Genomic DNA, 13,218 nt, shown 5'->3' with positions numbered 1-13,218 from the left:
GTTTCTCTGCTTAAGGTCTTACAATATCAATGTCAAGGTGTCAGTCATTAAGTGGCAACTCAGAGACAAAAACTGCTTCCAAAGTCTTTCAGGTTATTGTCAGGTCTAATTTCTTAAGGCTGTAGGACTGAGTTCCCCATTTTCTTGCTGTCCCAGATAAAGCCACTCTGAGATTTCAGGAGTACCCTCATACCTCTTTAGGTGTATTCTTCCATCTTCCATGCAATAATGGTGCATCGTGGTCATGGAGGCAGTGATGCAGATTATGCATGGGCCACAAACATGAACTTCCACTCACCAAGATTATCTTGCTACACACACTGCTGACTGCTCAATAGACCAGCAGCAGAGACCAACAGAGAACACCTGACATGGCACTATATCCTAGTGTATTCAGCAAGCTACCAAGTGGCCAGTTAATTATATCAGTCTGCTTCCATAGGGAAAGGCAGCTTTTGTTTGTATAAATACAACATTTATTCAAATAAACATTTATTCTTGGTATTGATCTTCCTTCCCATCCATAGTACCTTAAGAAAAACAACATTTGTGGACTTATAAAATGCCTTAACTACCACCATGGTATTCCACACAGCATCATCCTGAAGTTGCAGTTTCAGTGGAACACTGGAAGGATCTTTTGAAGCTACAGTTATTGTTCTAACTTGGTGGCAGTACCTTTTGAGGGTGGGGTAATATAATTTAGGAGGCAACAATGCTATATCTCAGCATCTAGTATATGGAACTGTTTCTCCTATAGCCATGATTCACATCTTTCTTAATGAAGGGGCGGCAATATGAGGACTTCCTCTCACTATTACTCCTGTGTATCCAGTAGCAAAAATTTGCTTCACGTTCTCACAATTTAGACTCTACTGTACTTGAGGTCTTCATTCCAAAGGAGAATCATTTTCAAGAGAAGCCCTAACAATGACTGAAATGGAAGTAGATGCTGCCAGCGGGTCACATTAGATTGCTTATCTCTCTCAATCAGCAGGCAAAAATGGGGTTCTTGTACAGTCTGAGGAGATGGAACTTAACTATCAAAGGAAATTGGGTTGCAACTACAAAAGACACTAAGGAGGAATATGTCTAGAATGTTTGGAGCTCTTCTGGTATTCTCATGTTTTGTTATTAAAATAAAAAATAAAATTATAACAGTTCAATTCAGGCAGGATGCCTAATAGTCCAGATCTATCAGTAATTAAGGTTTGAATAATTTCCCCAGGAAAAGCCATCCAGCAGCTTAGGTGCTATCTCAGGCAAAAAGAATAAGAAATGGGTAGTGTAGAAGATAGTTATAAATACCAGCTGCAACACCAGCTGTGACCTGCTGCAGAACTAGACATATAGTGTAACCTGCTGAATTAATAGCATTCCCACTTCAGGTAGGAAAACAAATAAGCAAACAAACAATCCTTTCAAATGCATCATTAGGGCAACTGCCGAACTTTTATTGTACTAATGGAACTTTGTAACATTAAAGTTACAATGCTTTTCTTAGTCTCTAGAAGACAATTTTCTTAACTAACACATTCTAGGAGATTTGAACCATATCCTGTTCCATTCCAGACCACAACAATCTGGTTCTTCTTTCTCATGGATCATTTTGATAACAGAATTACATGTTTGGGGTGTCTTGAAAATAGTCGGAATGTATTTTTTCTAGGAACTCCTCAAGTTGCTGAATCAAATGTCTTCTTTTAAATCTAAAAATAAAGAGACAAGTCATTAGCCAAAATATATGCAAAGAATCTGTGATGCCAGTACTGGAGGCACTGTAGAGAATAGAAAGAGCTTATTATTTACATGGGAATAGAAAATACATTTTCAGGGTAAGAGACAATCTAGCAAATACAAAGAAAAAAGTGTGTCAATTCAGGTTCAACTCGCACCTCAAACTCTGGTGTGAATAGAAATTTCCTTGAGCTTGGAAGAATGAGACAAACTCAGAAAATATCAACCTCAATAATGGTGGTGACAACCTTAACTCTGAGAGACAATCAGGGTTTGAGAAAAGCAAGCCAGGGTCTGTACCCAGCACTCATCCCAGCACTGCATTAGGCTTAGCTGTTAAAAAAAGTTGGAGAGTTCCTCTTTTATACCCACCTTGCTGCTTCCTTGATGGCAAATTCAACCAATTCTTTCTTCACTTCTAGAGGTCCTTGTACTTCTTCAAGCAATTTGAAGATTTTTTCATATTCTGAAGATATATTTAAAAATAAATGTTTAGTATTTCTCAAATACAAAGAGGAGATAAAATTCAATCTTTGTGTATCCACTATCTCAGTAATTATTCAAGGTCTAGACTGTTACATAGTGCGTGTGTTTTAAGTGTTTAAATCAACACACCTGAACATATGTACCAATGGAACTCCTGGAAACAATAACCAAGTAAGAAAAAAAAGAGGGCAAGTGTATATTGTGGCATTTTAGTCCAAGTAAAGAGAAACTATCCTAAATTATGTGAAAACCTGTTTCTGGCAATATACGAGCCTCAAGAGGTAGGTAAGTTGAATCTATTCTAAATCATTGAATAAGAGAGACTTCCCATGGTTTATTTGGTAAAAATTGCTATACTACTTACTTCGCCCAAACTGTCGAATTTCCTTCATTAATTGATGTTTTATATCAGCAGTGATTTTCTCAGGACCTTGCACCGTTTTATTCAACGCCATTCCCACTTCAGACATTGCTATGGCTTTTGAGTCACCTGCAGAGAGATAGCTGACAATAATTCCTCCTCCGAGTGCATTACTACCAGGTTTGTAAATCAGTTCACCTTTGCTGAGGCTAGTTAAGCCATCAGACAGAAAATCTAATTGGTTGGGTGGAATATGATCTCCTGCCATATTCATAAGTTGAGTGGAACAGGTGGGGTTTAACCACTTTTTCTCAACTCCTCATAAATATTATGATGATGGAAGTATCTGGAAACCAACTTAGAGGTTGAGGTATAATTTGTGTTACATCACCCCACATGAACATAAATGTACTCCCCAGTGTCATTTTTTAAAATTTCATAGTAGGAGGAAAGTCCAGAGTGAAAACTCAGACCTGACAAATTCTCATGGGGAAGTCAGATGATAATGCAAAACAAACAAACAAAATAATTACAATTTGAATTCATTTTAGGAAAGAAGTAAGCAAAGATATGACAGAGATAGGGAGGGGAAGCCTCAATAGACAGGGTGGTCAGGCAAGGCCTCCTGAAGAGGTGTCCTTTGGTCAGAGCCTGGAGGGGATCAAAGAGCTTACCCTGTGCACATGCAGAGGAAGTTCCAGACTGCAATAAGGGCAAGTTCAGGGTCCCTAGGAGGGTTCAAGCTGGAACCATAAAGTAAAGAACAGAGTCAGAGAAAACAAGGAAACAGAAAGGACATGTTAAGAGAGGATGGCAGGGCCAGGCCATGCAGATCTTGTTGACTGGAGTCAAAAATTCAGATTGTGTTGTGAGTGCATAGGAAAAGTTGATAATGGGTTTTCAGGATGGACATAGCATGGTCTGATTTCTGTCTTGACATGATCACTCTGGCTGCAGGGAAGAAAATGAGTTAGAGAGGGACAAGTTTGAAAGAAGGGATATAAGCTAAAAAACTCTTGTAGTAGCTTGGTGAACAATTCATCAATGTGGACCAGAAGAATAGAGTAATGATAGAATTCAGGAATGATTACAATATTTAGAGGAGAGAAAAAAAAACAGAATAAAAAAATGAAATGTCACCCATAAGGAGGAGAAAACCAGTATATTGTGGAGTATGGGATTCCAAAAAAAGTTGTCATGAAGGAGAGACTGAACAATCATGTCAAACATGGCAGGGAAATTAATGGCAGCATCAACCAAAACTAGTGACACTGATGAGAACACTTCCAGTGAAGTGGTGGAGGCAGAAGTCAGACTGTAATTGGCTAAGATCAGGAGGCAGACAGACATCCTTACCATTTTCCATATATGTGGCTGAGGCCCTAAAATGGGATTCTTCCCCTTCCTATTTTTTAAAAGATTCTATTTATTTATTTTAGACAGAGTGAAGGGAGGGAGAAAGGAAGAGAAACATCAATGTGCGGTTGCTTCTCACGTGCCCCCCTACTGTGGATCTGATCCACAACCCAGGCATGTGCCCTGACTGGGAACTGAACCAATGACCCTTTGGTTTGCAGGCCAGTGCTCAATCAGCTGAGTCACACCAGCCCAGGGCCTCTTTCTCTTTCATTGACAGCAGGGCCATACTCTGGCTTATCTTAGATGAGGAAGGACTGTTGAGTTCTCTATTACATTTCATTATGTTTTCAAACCCTACAGAAAATTCCTGAGAAGCATCAATAAACAAATTCCATTAATGACAAAATGCAACCATTACAAAATTGCATCCTATATTTGTATGCACAGCATGCATTTGCATCATTAAGATGAGATTTAATCATGGCCCAAAGTTTACCAATTCCCCAACAAACACTGTTCTCAGGCCCTGGCTGATGTGGATCAGTGGTTGAATGCCAGCCTGCAAACCAAAGGGTTGCTGGTTCAATTCTCAGTCTAGGGCCCATGCCTGTGTTGTGGGCCAGGTTCCTGGTAGGGTGTGCATGAGAGGCAACCACACATTGATGTTTGTCTCCCTCTCTTTCTATCTCCCTTTCCCTCTCTAAAAAATAAACAAAATATTCTTAGAAACCACTGTTCTCAGAAAAAAAAAACCTCCATATTTTGCCATGTACAATGTGTACTCTTTGGCCCAAATTTTTCTGGAAAAAACAAGGATGCACATTATACATGGGTAGTACTAATTCCTTATCTATATAACTGTTTTTAATTCTTTTATTTATGCTTATGCACTAAAAGTGTAACTCTAGAAAACAATGATGATATCCTTTTGCAAAATAATACTGTGGAATATGATAATCAGTTTTGTTTCTAAATATAAAAAAATAAAAATTGAATTAAAAACTTAAGACAGAAGATTTTTTCCTGAAAGTTTGGATCAAAAATGTGGGTACACATTATACATAGCAAAAGACGATAATTTTAATCCAGTAGCAGTGAAAAAAAAAGGAGGACAATAACATATATATGTAGTCCAAAGCCAAACATACATGATTATTCAGAATCCTTGTAGAATCACTGAATCCCATCAGCCAAAATTTAATAAACATATTATCTGTATTAACCATTCTGTGTCAATCCTTATTAAGAAAAACAACTCCTTTTCTTGAGGTTATTTAACTCAAACTCATCATTAACAAATATTGACTGATACTTTACAGAATGCTACTTGTAGATGGTGAAGGACTGAATATTTAGAAATCTTTAATCCACTTGCTTCTGTTCACACAGAGACTCAATTATGCCATTCTAGGAGCCATGCAATGGCCACTATTCAATGTTGGTGGTACATAAAGTGAGGGATATGTCAGAATGAAAGACTAGCTTAAAGTTCTTATCATCTAAGGATAACCCAAGAATTTGCCCTACCATTATTTAAATAAAATGTTATTAAACACCTTTTCTGAATAACTTCCATTTCCCACTAAAGAGGAATGCAGAGAAGGAAAATTATGTTCATGGAGCATTTAATACCAGCCAGGTCTTTCTAAATGCTTTACATGTACTGACACAATGTTTATTTTATTTTATTTTATTTTATTTTATTTATTTTATTTTATTTTATTTTAAATTTTATTTTTGTCCAAATACAGTTGCCTGCATTCCCCACCCCCCACTACTAACACAATTTTCTATGAAGCCATAATGCTAGCAAAAGCTCAGTGACAAGTTTGGGAATAAAAGATTTGGGGCTAAGAGGAATCAGCATTTGCAAAGAGTCCCATAATCAGTGGGATGCCTTGGCAGTAGGAATGTCTTATGCCAGGTCAAAAGTAGTCAGCCTTAAATATAATCTATTAATCACAATCTCTTTACTTGGAAGCGTCACACTTTGTGAAAGCATAGAGATGTGTAAAGTAAGTCGTCAGCACTAAGACTAGACAGAAAGACAACTTGAAAGTAACTGAAATCTATAGGATGAGGCCCAACTACTGTGTTTGACAATATTTAAAAGGAACCTAAGACAACACCAAAAAAAACCACAAACCCAGTTAAAAAATGGGCAAAGGACCTGAATAGATACTTCTCCATAGAGGACATACAGATGGCCCATAGACATATGAAAAGATGCTCAACGTCACTAATCATCAGAGAAATGCAAATTAGAACCACAGTGAGCTATCACGTGTCAGAATGGCTATCATCAATAGATAAAGAAACAAGTGTTGGTCAGGATGTGAAGAAAGGGGAACCCTTTTGCATTGTTGGTGGGAATGCAGATTGGTGCAGCCACTGTGGAAAACCGTATGGAGATACCTCAAAAAATTAAAAATGCATCTGCCTTTTGATTCAGCAATCCCACTTCTGGGAATATATCCGAAGGAACCCAAGATACTAATTCAAAAGAACATAAGAACAAAGAACATAAGCACCCCTATGTTCATTGTAGCATTATTTACAATCACCAAGATATGGAAGCAGCCCAAGTGTCCATCAGTAGATGAGTAGATAAAACAACTATGGGGGCATTTACACAATGGAATACTACTCAATCTTAAAAAAAGAAGAAAATTGTACCCGTGGTGACAGTATGGGTGAACCTAGAGAATATTATGCGAAGTGAAATAAGCCAATCACAGAAAGACAAATACCATATGGTTTCACTCATATGTGGAATCTAATGAACAAACCAGAAAAAATTGAGACAGTCTCATAGAGAACAGGATGACAGCTAAGGGGGAGAGCATAGGGGATGGAGGGATTGAGCAAAATGGAAAAAGGACTCATGGATATGGACAACAGTGTGGTGATTTTTGGGGGGATGGGGATATAAGGGGACTAAAGAGGTAATGGAAATTAAAAATACAATAAAACATAAAAATGAATGGAACCTGGGAAATCTTCACATATCGGAGTGGAATTGAGGTGTGTTTCCTCCCTTTCGTCCTCTTTTTCACCAAATCCTTCCATGTGTAGCCATCTGTTTGGCCATGAACCCCTGTCCAGTGGGATTGAGGGAAGCAGAGGGACCTCCTCTGGTAAGTGAGGGAGGAGATGGGGCTTCCTTCTGTGGCAGTCAACTCCATGTGTGCCAGCTGTTCACTCTGCAGTTATGTGCTTGGCACAGAGTGTACGTTCAATAGATATTTGTTTGATAAAATTTTTCACTGATTTGTGATAGGTTTAATATTTTCTCACAAGTTATTTGTCATAGATCTAATGATAATCAATCCACAAATTAGTGCATGGCAGATAATTAAGAGTTGATTATGCATAAAAACAAAACCACTAAGAAAACAAAATAAATACAGAAGAAAAAATAAATAAAAGCAAAAGAAGTAATACATCAACAGGGTAACTATGGGTGATCCTGAATGGGCTTTTCTGGAGTTTCTAAACTAGTTAATCAACATTCACGAATTTTATAATAAACACAGCTTTTAAAAAAGTATAAATAATATATAAAAGGAACCTGGGAAAACAAGAATGAATAGTGAAAAAACATTTCAGTTTGCTTAGTACTTCATTTCTCACCCCAAAATGGATACATTTGTTTATCAGTCAATCTCCTGTGAGGTTTGTGAGTGTGAATTTCTCCTTCTGAGAATTAGTATTCCCTAGGAAACTACTCAAATTGCACTTTAAACACTAAATGTTGAATATCAGGGCCTGGACAAAAATGACCATTTGAGGGTTGAGCAGCACTGGAGCTTAACCATACTCAAACATGACTCTAGCACAACAAAGGAACCCATTATTCCTTTGGTTTCTTAGTGCTCCCCCTGCCCTGTCCCTCATGGGTCTACCTATGTAAATGCAGAAGGGAATTCATCTCCCTCAGAGTGCTACACTCCAGTCTCTGGATTACTAAAAAGTGGAGCTTTGACCCAGTAGGGGAGCTTTAATAGATGGAATTTCTTCACAGTAAGATAAAAGTATATAAAAAATTTTTTCCAGATTTTAGTAATACTAAATGAAAAAGTGGTTGTTGCTGAGTGGTAGAATGACATGGTTTTCAAATATATCATTTTTTTCTTTTGAATTTCTGCCATAAAAACTGTTTTGGATAGGGTACTTTCTTTTTTAAAATATATTTTATTGATTATGCTATTACAGTTGTCCCATTTCCCCCCTTCACTCCCCTCCACCCTGTACACCCTCTCCCACCCACATTCCCCGCCTTTAGTTCATGTTCAAGTGTCATAAGTTCTTTAGCTTCCACATTTCTCATACTATTCTTACCCTCCCCCTGTCTATTTTCTACCTACCATCTATGCTACTTATTCTCTGTACCTTTTCCCCCTCTCTCCTCCTCCCACTCCCCTGTTGCTAACCCTCCATGTGATCTCCATTTCTGTAATTCTGTTCCTGTTCTACTTGTTTGCTTAGTTTCTTTTGGTTTTGTTTTAGGTGTGGTTGTTAATAATTCTGAGTTTGCTGTCCTTTTACCATACATGTTTTTTTATCTTCTTTTCTTAGATAAGTCCCTTTAACATTTCATAAAATAAGGGCTTGGTGATGATGAACTCCTTTAACTTGACCTTATCTGAGAAGCACTTTATCTGCCCTTCCATTCTAAATGAAAACTTTTCTGGATAGAGTGATCTGGGATGTAGGCCCTTGCCTTTCATGATTTGGAATACTTGTTTCCAGCCCCTTCTTGCCTGCAAGGTCTCTTTTGAGAAATCAGCTGACAGTCTGATGGGAACTCCTTTGCAGGTTACTGTCCCGTTGCCTCTTGCTGCTTCTAGGATTCTCTCCTTCATTTTTACCTTGGCTAATGTAATTATGATGTGCCTTGGTGTGTTTCTTCTTGGGTCCAACTTCTTTGGACTCTCTGAGCTTCCTGGACTTCCTGGAAGTCTATTTCCTTTGCCAGATTGGGGAAGTTCTCCTTTATTATTTGTTCAAATAAGTTTTCAATCTGTTGCTCTTCCTCTTCCCCTTTTGGTACCCCTATAATTCAGATGTTGGAATGTTTAAAGATGTCCTGGAGGTTCCTAAGCTTCTCCTCATGTTTTTGAATTTTTATTTCTCCATTCTTTCCTGTTTGGTTGTTTCTTTCTTTCTTGTGGTCCACTCTATTGTTTTGAGCTCTAGTTTCCTTCCCATCACTATTGGTTCCCTATGCATTTTCCTTCATTTCTCTTATTGTAGCCTGCATTTGTTTATCTAATTCATGACCAAAATCAACCAATTCTGTGAGCTTCCTGATCACCAGTGTTTTGAACTGTGCATCTGATAGGTTGGCTATCTCTCAGTCGCTTAAAAGGATGGGTTCTGGGGCTTTGCTTTGTTTTTCTGTTTGAGTCATCTCTCTCTCTCTCTCTCTCTCTCTCTCTCTCTCTCTCTCTCTGGTCTGGTCACACCTGTTACTGTGAGGGGCGGAGCCTTAGGTGTTCACCAGGGCAGGGCACCCCAGTCGTTGGATTGTGACATTGTATGTGGGGGCAGGGTCGAGAGGAAACAATTGCAGTTGTTCCATTCTCCACGGGACCTCAGTCCCTTCTGCTGCTTCCCTCAAGCAAACTGGGCCCCTCTGGTGCCAATTCCCATGTGATGGGCTTGTGCATGTTGTGGGACCCTCCAAGGACCTCTCCTGTGAGGCTGGGTGTCTCTCCGTGCACCTCAACTCCCACAGGTGTCCTCAATCAGTGTCCCGAGGCTCTATTTCCCAGTGCTGGGATCCTGGGTTGTGCGCACTGCCTTGCTTTACAATTGCCACCTTACTGGGTCTGCCGGTTGCCACCCTTCGGCCAGAGTCTGCCAGCTGCCACTTGTGCACTCAGGGTCCACCCGCTGCAGTCTTGCATGCCCCGGATGCCTTATGCACCCAACTTTCTCTGCTCTCCGCGCCACGACCCGCGCCAGGCTGCTTGCCTTCACCCCTCCTACCGGTCTGGATGAAGGGGTCTATTTGAACTTCTTGGTTGTCTGACTTCCATTCAGATCAATTTTCTGTCAGTTCTGGATATTATTCTGTTTCTAAATTGTTGTTGCTCCAATCTTGGTTGTGCATGGAGGTACGGTGCATCCACCTATGCCTCCATCTTGGCCGGAAGTTGAATAGGGTACTTTCAATTGTACAAACAGAAAACTCCACTCACTTTGGCTAAATACTACAAGAAGTAAACATACAACTGAAAATTAGCTTAGGTGAAGGTTTAATCCAGTGGAAAAATACTACCACCAAGAGCCTAGTCTCTTTCTATTATTATCTTCTGCTTTCTTTTTTAAATTATATTTTATTGAGGAGGTTCTGGCCAAGATGGAGGTATAGGCATAAATTCCTTGCACAACTAACAGAAGGATAACAACCAATTTAAAAAAAAAAAGAACAACCAGAACTGCCAGAAAATCATTTTCATGGAAGTTCAACAACCAGACTGGTTTGCCAAGACAAAGATATGGCCCAAAGGAAAGAACAGATCAAAACTCCATAAGAAGAGCTAACCGATGAGGAGATAGACAACCTATCTGATACAGAGTTCAAAACACTTGTAATCAGGATCCTCACAGAACTGACTGAGATCAGTCGCAAAATGAAGGAAGAAATGAAGGCTGCACAAAATGAAATAAAGGAAAATATACAGGGAACCAACAGTGAAAGAAAGGAAACCAGGACTCAAATTAATGATTTGGAACAAAAGGAAGAAATAAACATCCAACTGGAACAGAATGAAAAAAACAAGAATTCAAAGAAATGAGGAGAGGCTTAGGAACCATGGAACAACTTCAAATGCCCCAACATCCAAATCATGGGGGTGCCAGAAGAAAAGGAAGAGCAAGAAATTGAAAACTTATTTGAACAAACAATGAAGGAAAACTTCCCCAAGCTGGCAAAGGAAATAGACTTCTAGGAAGCCCAGGAAGCCCAGAGAGTCCCAAAGAAATTGGACCCAAGGAGGAACACATCAAGGCACATCATAATTAAGTTACCCAAGATTAAAGATAAGGAGAGAATCTTAAAAGCAGCAAGAGGGAAGGAGACAGTTACCTACAAAGGAGTGCCCATAAGACTGTCAGCTGATTTCTCAGAAGAAACCTTACAGGCAAGAATGGGCTGGAAAAAAGTATTTGAAGTCATGAAAGGCAAGGACCTACATCTAAGATTGCTCTATCCAGCAAAGCTTTCATTTAGAATGGAAGGGCAGATAAAGTGCTTCTCAGATAAGGTCAAGTTAAAGGAGTTCAAGATCACCAAGCCCTTATTATATGAAATGTTAAAGGGACTTATCTAAGAAATAGAAGATAAAGAACTATGAACAGTAAAATGATAATAAACTCACAACTATCAAAACTGAACCTAAAAAAAACAAAAACAAAATTTAAGCAAACAAGTAGAACAGGAACAGAATCACAGAAATGGGGATCACATGGAGGGTTATCAGTGGGGAGGAGGAGGGGGAGAATGGGGGAAAATGGTTCAGGGAATAAGAAGCATAATAGGTAGGCACAAAATAGGGGGAAGTTAAGAACAGTATAGGAAATGGAGAAGCCAAAGAACTTATATGTATGACCCACGGACATGAACTAATGTAGAGGAATGCTACAGGGTGGGAGTTGCAGGGAGGAGCAGGATAAAGGGGAGAAAAAAATTGGGACAAGTGTAATATCATAATTAATAAAATATACTTAAAATTATATTTTAATGATTACACTATTACAGTTGTCCCAACTTTCTCCCTTTTGTCCCTCTCCACACTGCACTGCCCACTCCTCTCAGGCAATCCACCCCACTTTGTTCATGTCCATGGGTCATGCATATAAGTTCTTTGGCTACTCCATTTCCTATACTGCACTTTACATCCCCATGACTATTCTGTCACTACCTATTTCTACTTCTTAATCCCTTCAGTTCTTCATCAAATCCCCCATACTCCCATCCCTTCTAGCAACCATCAAAACACTCTGTGTGTCCACAATTGTGTCTATGTTGTTGTTTGCTTAGTTTCTTTTTTAGATTCAATTGTTGATAGATATGTATTTACTGCCATTTTATTGTTCATAGTTTTGATCTCCTTTTTTGAAAAATAAAATCCCTTTAACATTTCATATAATAATGGCTTGGTGATGATGAACTCCTTTAGTTTTTTCTTGTCCAGAAAGCTCTTTATCTGCCCTTAGATTATAAATGATAGCTTTGCTAGGTAAAGCAATCTTGAATCCTGCTTTTCATGACTTTGAATATTTTTTGCCAATCCCTTCTAGCCTGCAAAGTTTCTTTTGAAAAATCAGTTGATGTCTCATGGGAACTCCCCCATAGGTAACTAACTGCTTTTCCCTTGCTGCTTTTAAGATTTTCTCTTTATCTTTAGCCTTTGGCATTTTAATTATGCTGTGTCTTGGAGTGGGCTTCTTTGCATCCATCTTGTATTGGAATCTATGTGCTTCCTGGACTTGCATGTCTATTTCCTTTACCAAATTAGGGAAGTGTTCTTTCAATTTTTTTTTCAAATAGATTTCTAATTTCTCATTCTTTCTCTTCTTCTTCTGGTACCCCTACAATGTGAATGCTGGAACGCTTGAAATTATCACAGAGGCTGCTTATACTACCCTTGTTTTTTAGGGTTTTTCTTCTTGTTGTTCTGATTGGTTGTTTTTTTCTTCCTTATGTTCCAAATCATGGATTTGGTTCTCGGCTTCATCCACTATACTGTTGTTTCCCTGGAAATTGTTTTTTATTTCAATCAGTGTATCTTTTGTTTCTGACTGGATCTTTTTTATGCTGTTGAGGTCCTCACTAAGTCCTTGAGCATCCTTATAACCAGTGTTTTGAACTCTGCATCTGATACATTGCTTATCTACAATTTGTTTAGTTCGTTTTCTGAAGTTTTGATCCGTTCTTTCATGTGGGCCATGTTTCTTTGTCTCCTCATTTTGGCAGCCTCCTTTTTGTTTCTATGTATTAGGTAGGGCAGCTATGACTCCGTCTTGGTAGCATGGCCTAATGTAGTAGGTGTCCTATAGAGTCCAATGACACAGGCTCCCCTATCACCCAAGCTGGGTACTCGAGGTATGCCCTTTGTGTGGGTTTAGTACACCCTCCTCTTGTAGTTGAGCCCTGGTTGCTATTGGCAGGTCAATGGAAGGGATTTACACAGGCCAGTCAGCTGCAAGAATTGGCTATGATGACTGACAACCAACCTCCACCCACCATGGAGGATCAGCTGTGC

At 39.0% G+C, this 13,218-nt stretch overlaps 1 protein-coding gene across 1 annotated transcript; it reads right to left on the bottom strand.

Moving 5' to 3' along the window:
• Positions 1 to 1,525: 1,525 nt before the first annotated feature.
• Positions 1,526 to 2,852, bottom strand: LOC123819070 (integrator complex subunit 6-like). The gene is made up of 3 exons (XM_045839370.1): positions 2,588 to 2,852; positions 2,110 to 2,203; positions 1,526 to 1,709 (listed from the first exon to the last, which is right to left on the bottom strand). The coding sequence occupies exons 1-3, from the start codon at positions 2,850 to 2,852 to the stop codon at positions 1,622 to 1,624; spliced, it is 447 nt and encodes a 148-aa protein (XP_045695326.1). The 3' UTR covers positions 1,526 to 1,621.
• Between the last annotated feature and the right edge of the window lie 10,366 nt (positions 2,853 to 13,218).

This window comes from Phyllostomus hastatus, unplaced genomic scaffold (genome assembly GCF_019186645.2).
Source record: "Phyllostomus hastatus isolate PE091 unplaced genomic scaffold, TTU_PhHast_1.1 phas_contig_30, whole genome shotgun sequence".
In the NCBI taxonomy this organism is placed as follows: Eukaryota; Metazoa; Chordata; class Mammalia; order Chiroptera; family Phyllostomidae; genus Phyllostomus; species Phyllostomus hastatus.
This window is presented reverse-complemented; position numbering and strand designations above follow the sequence as displayed.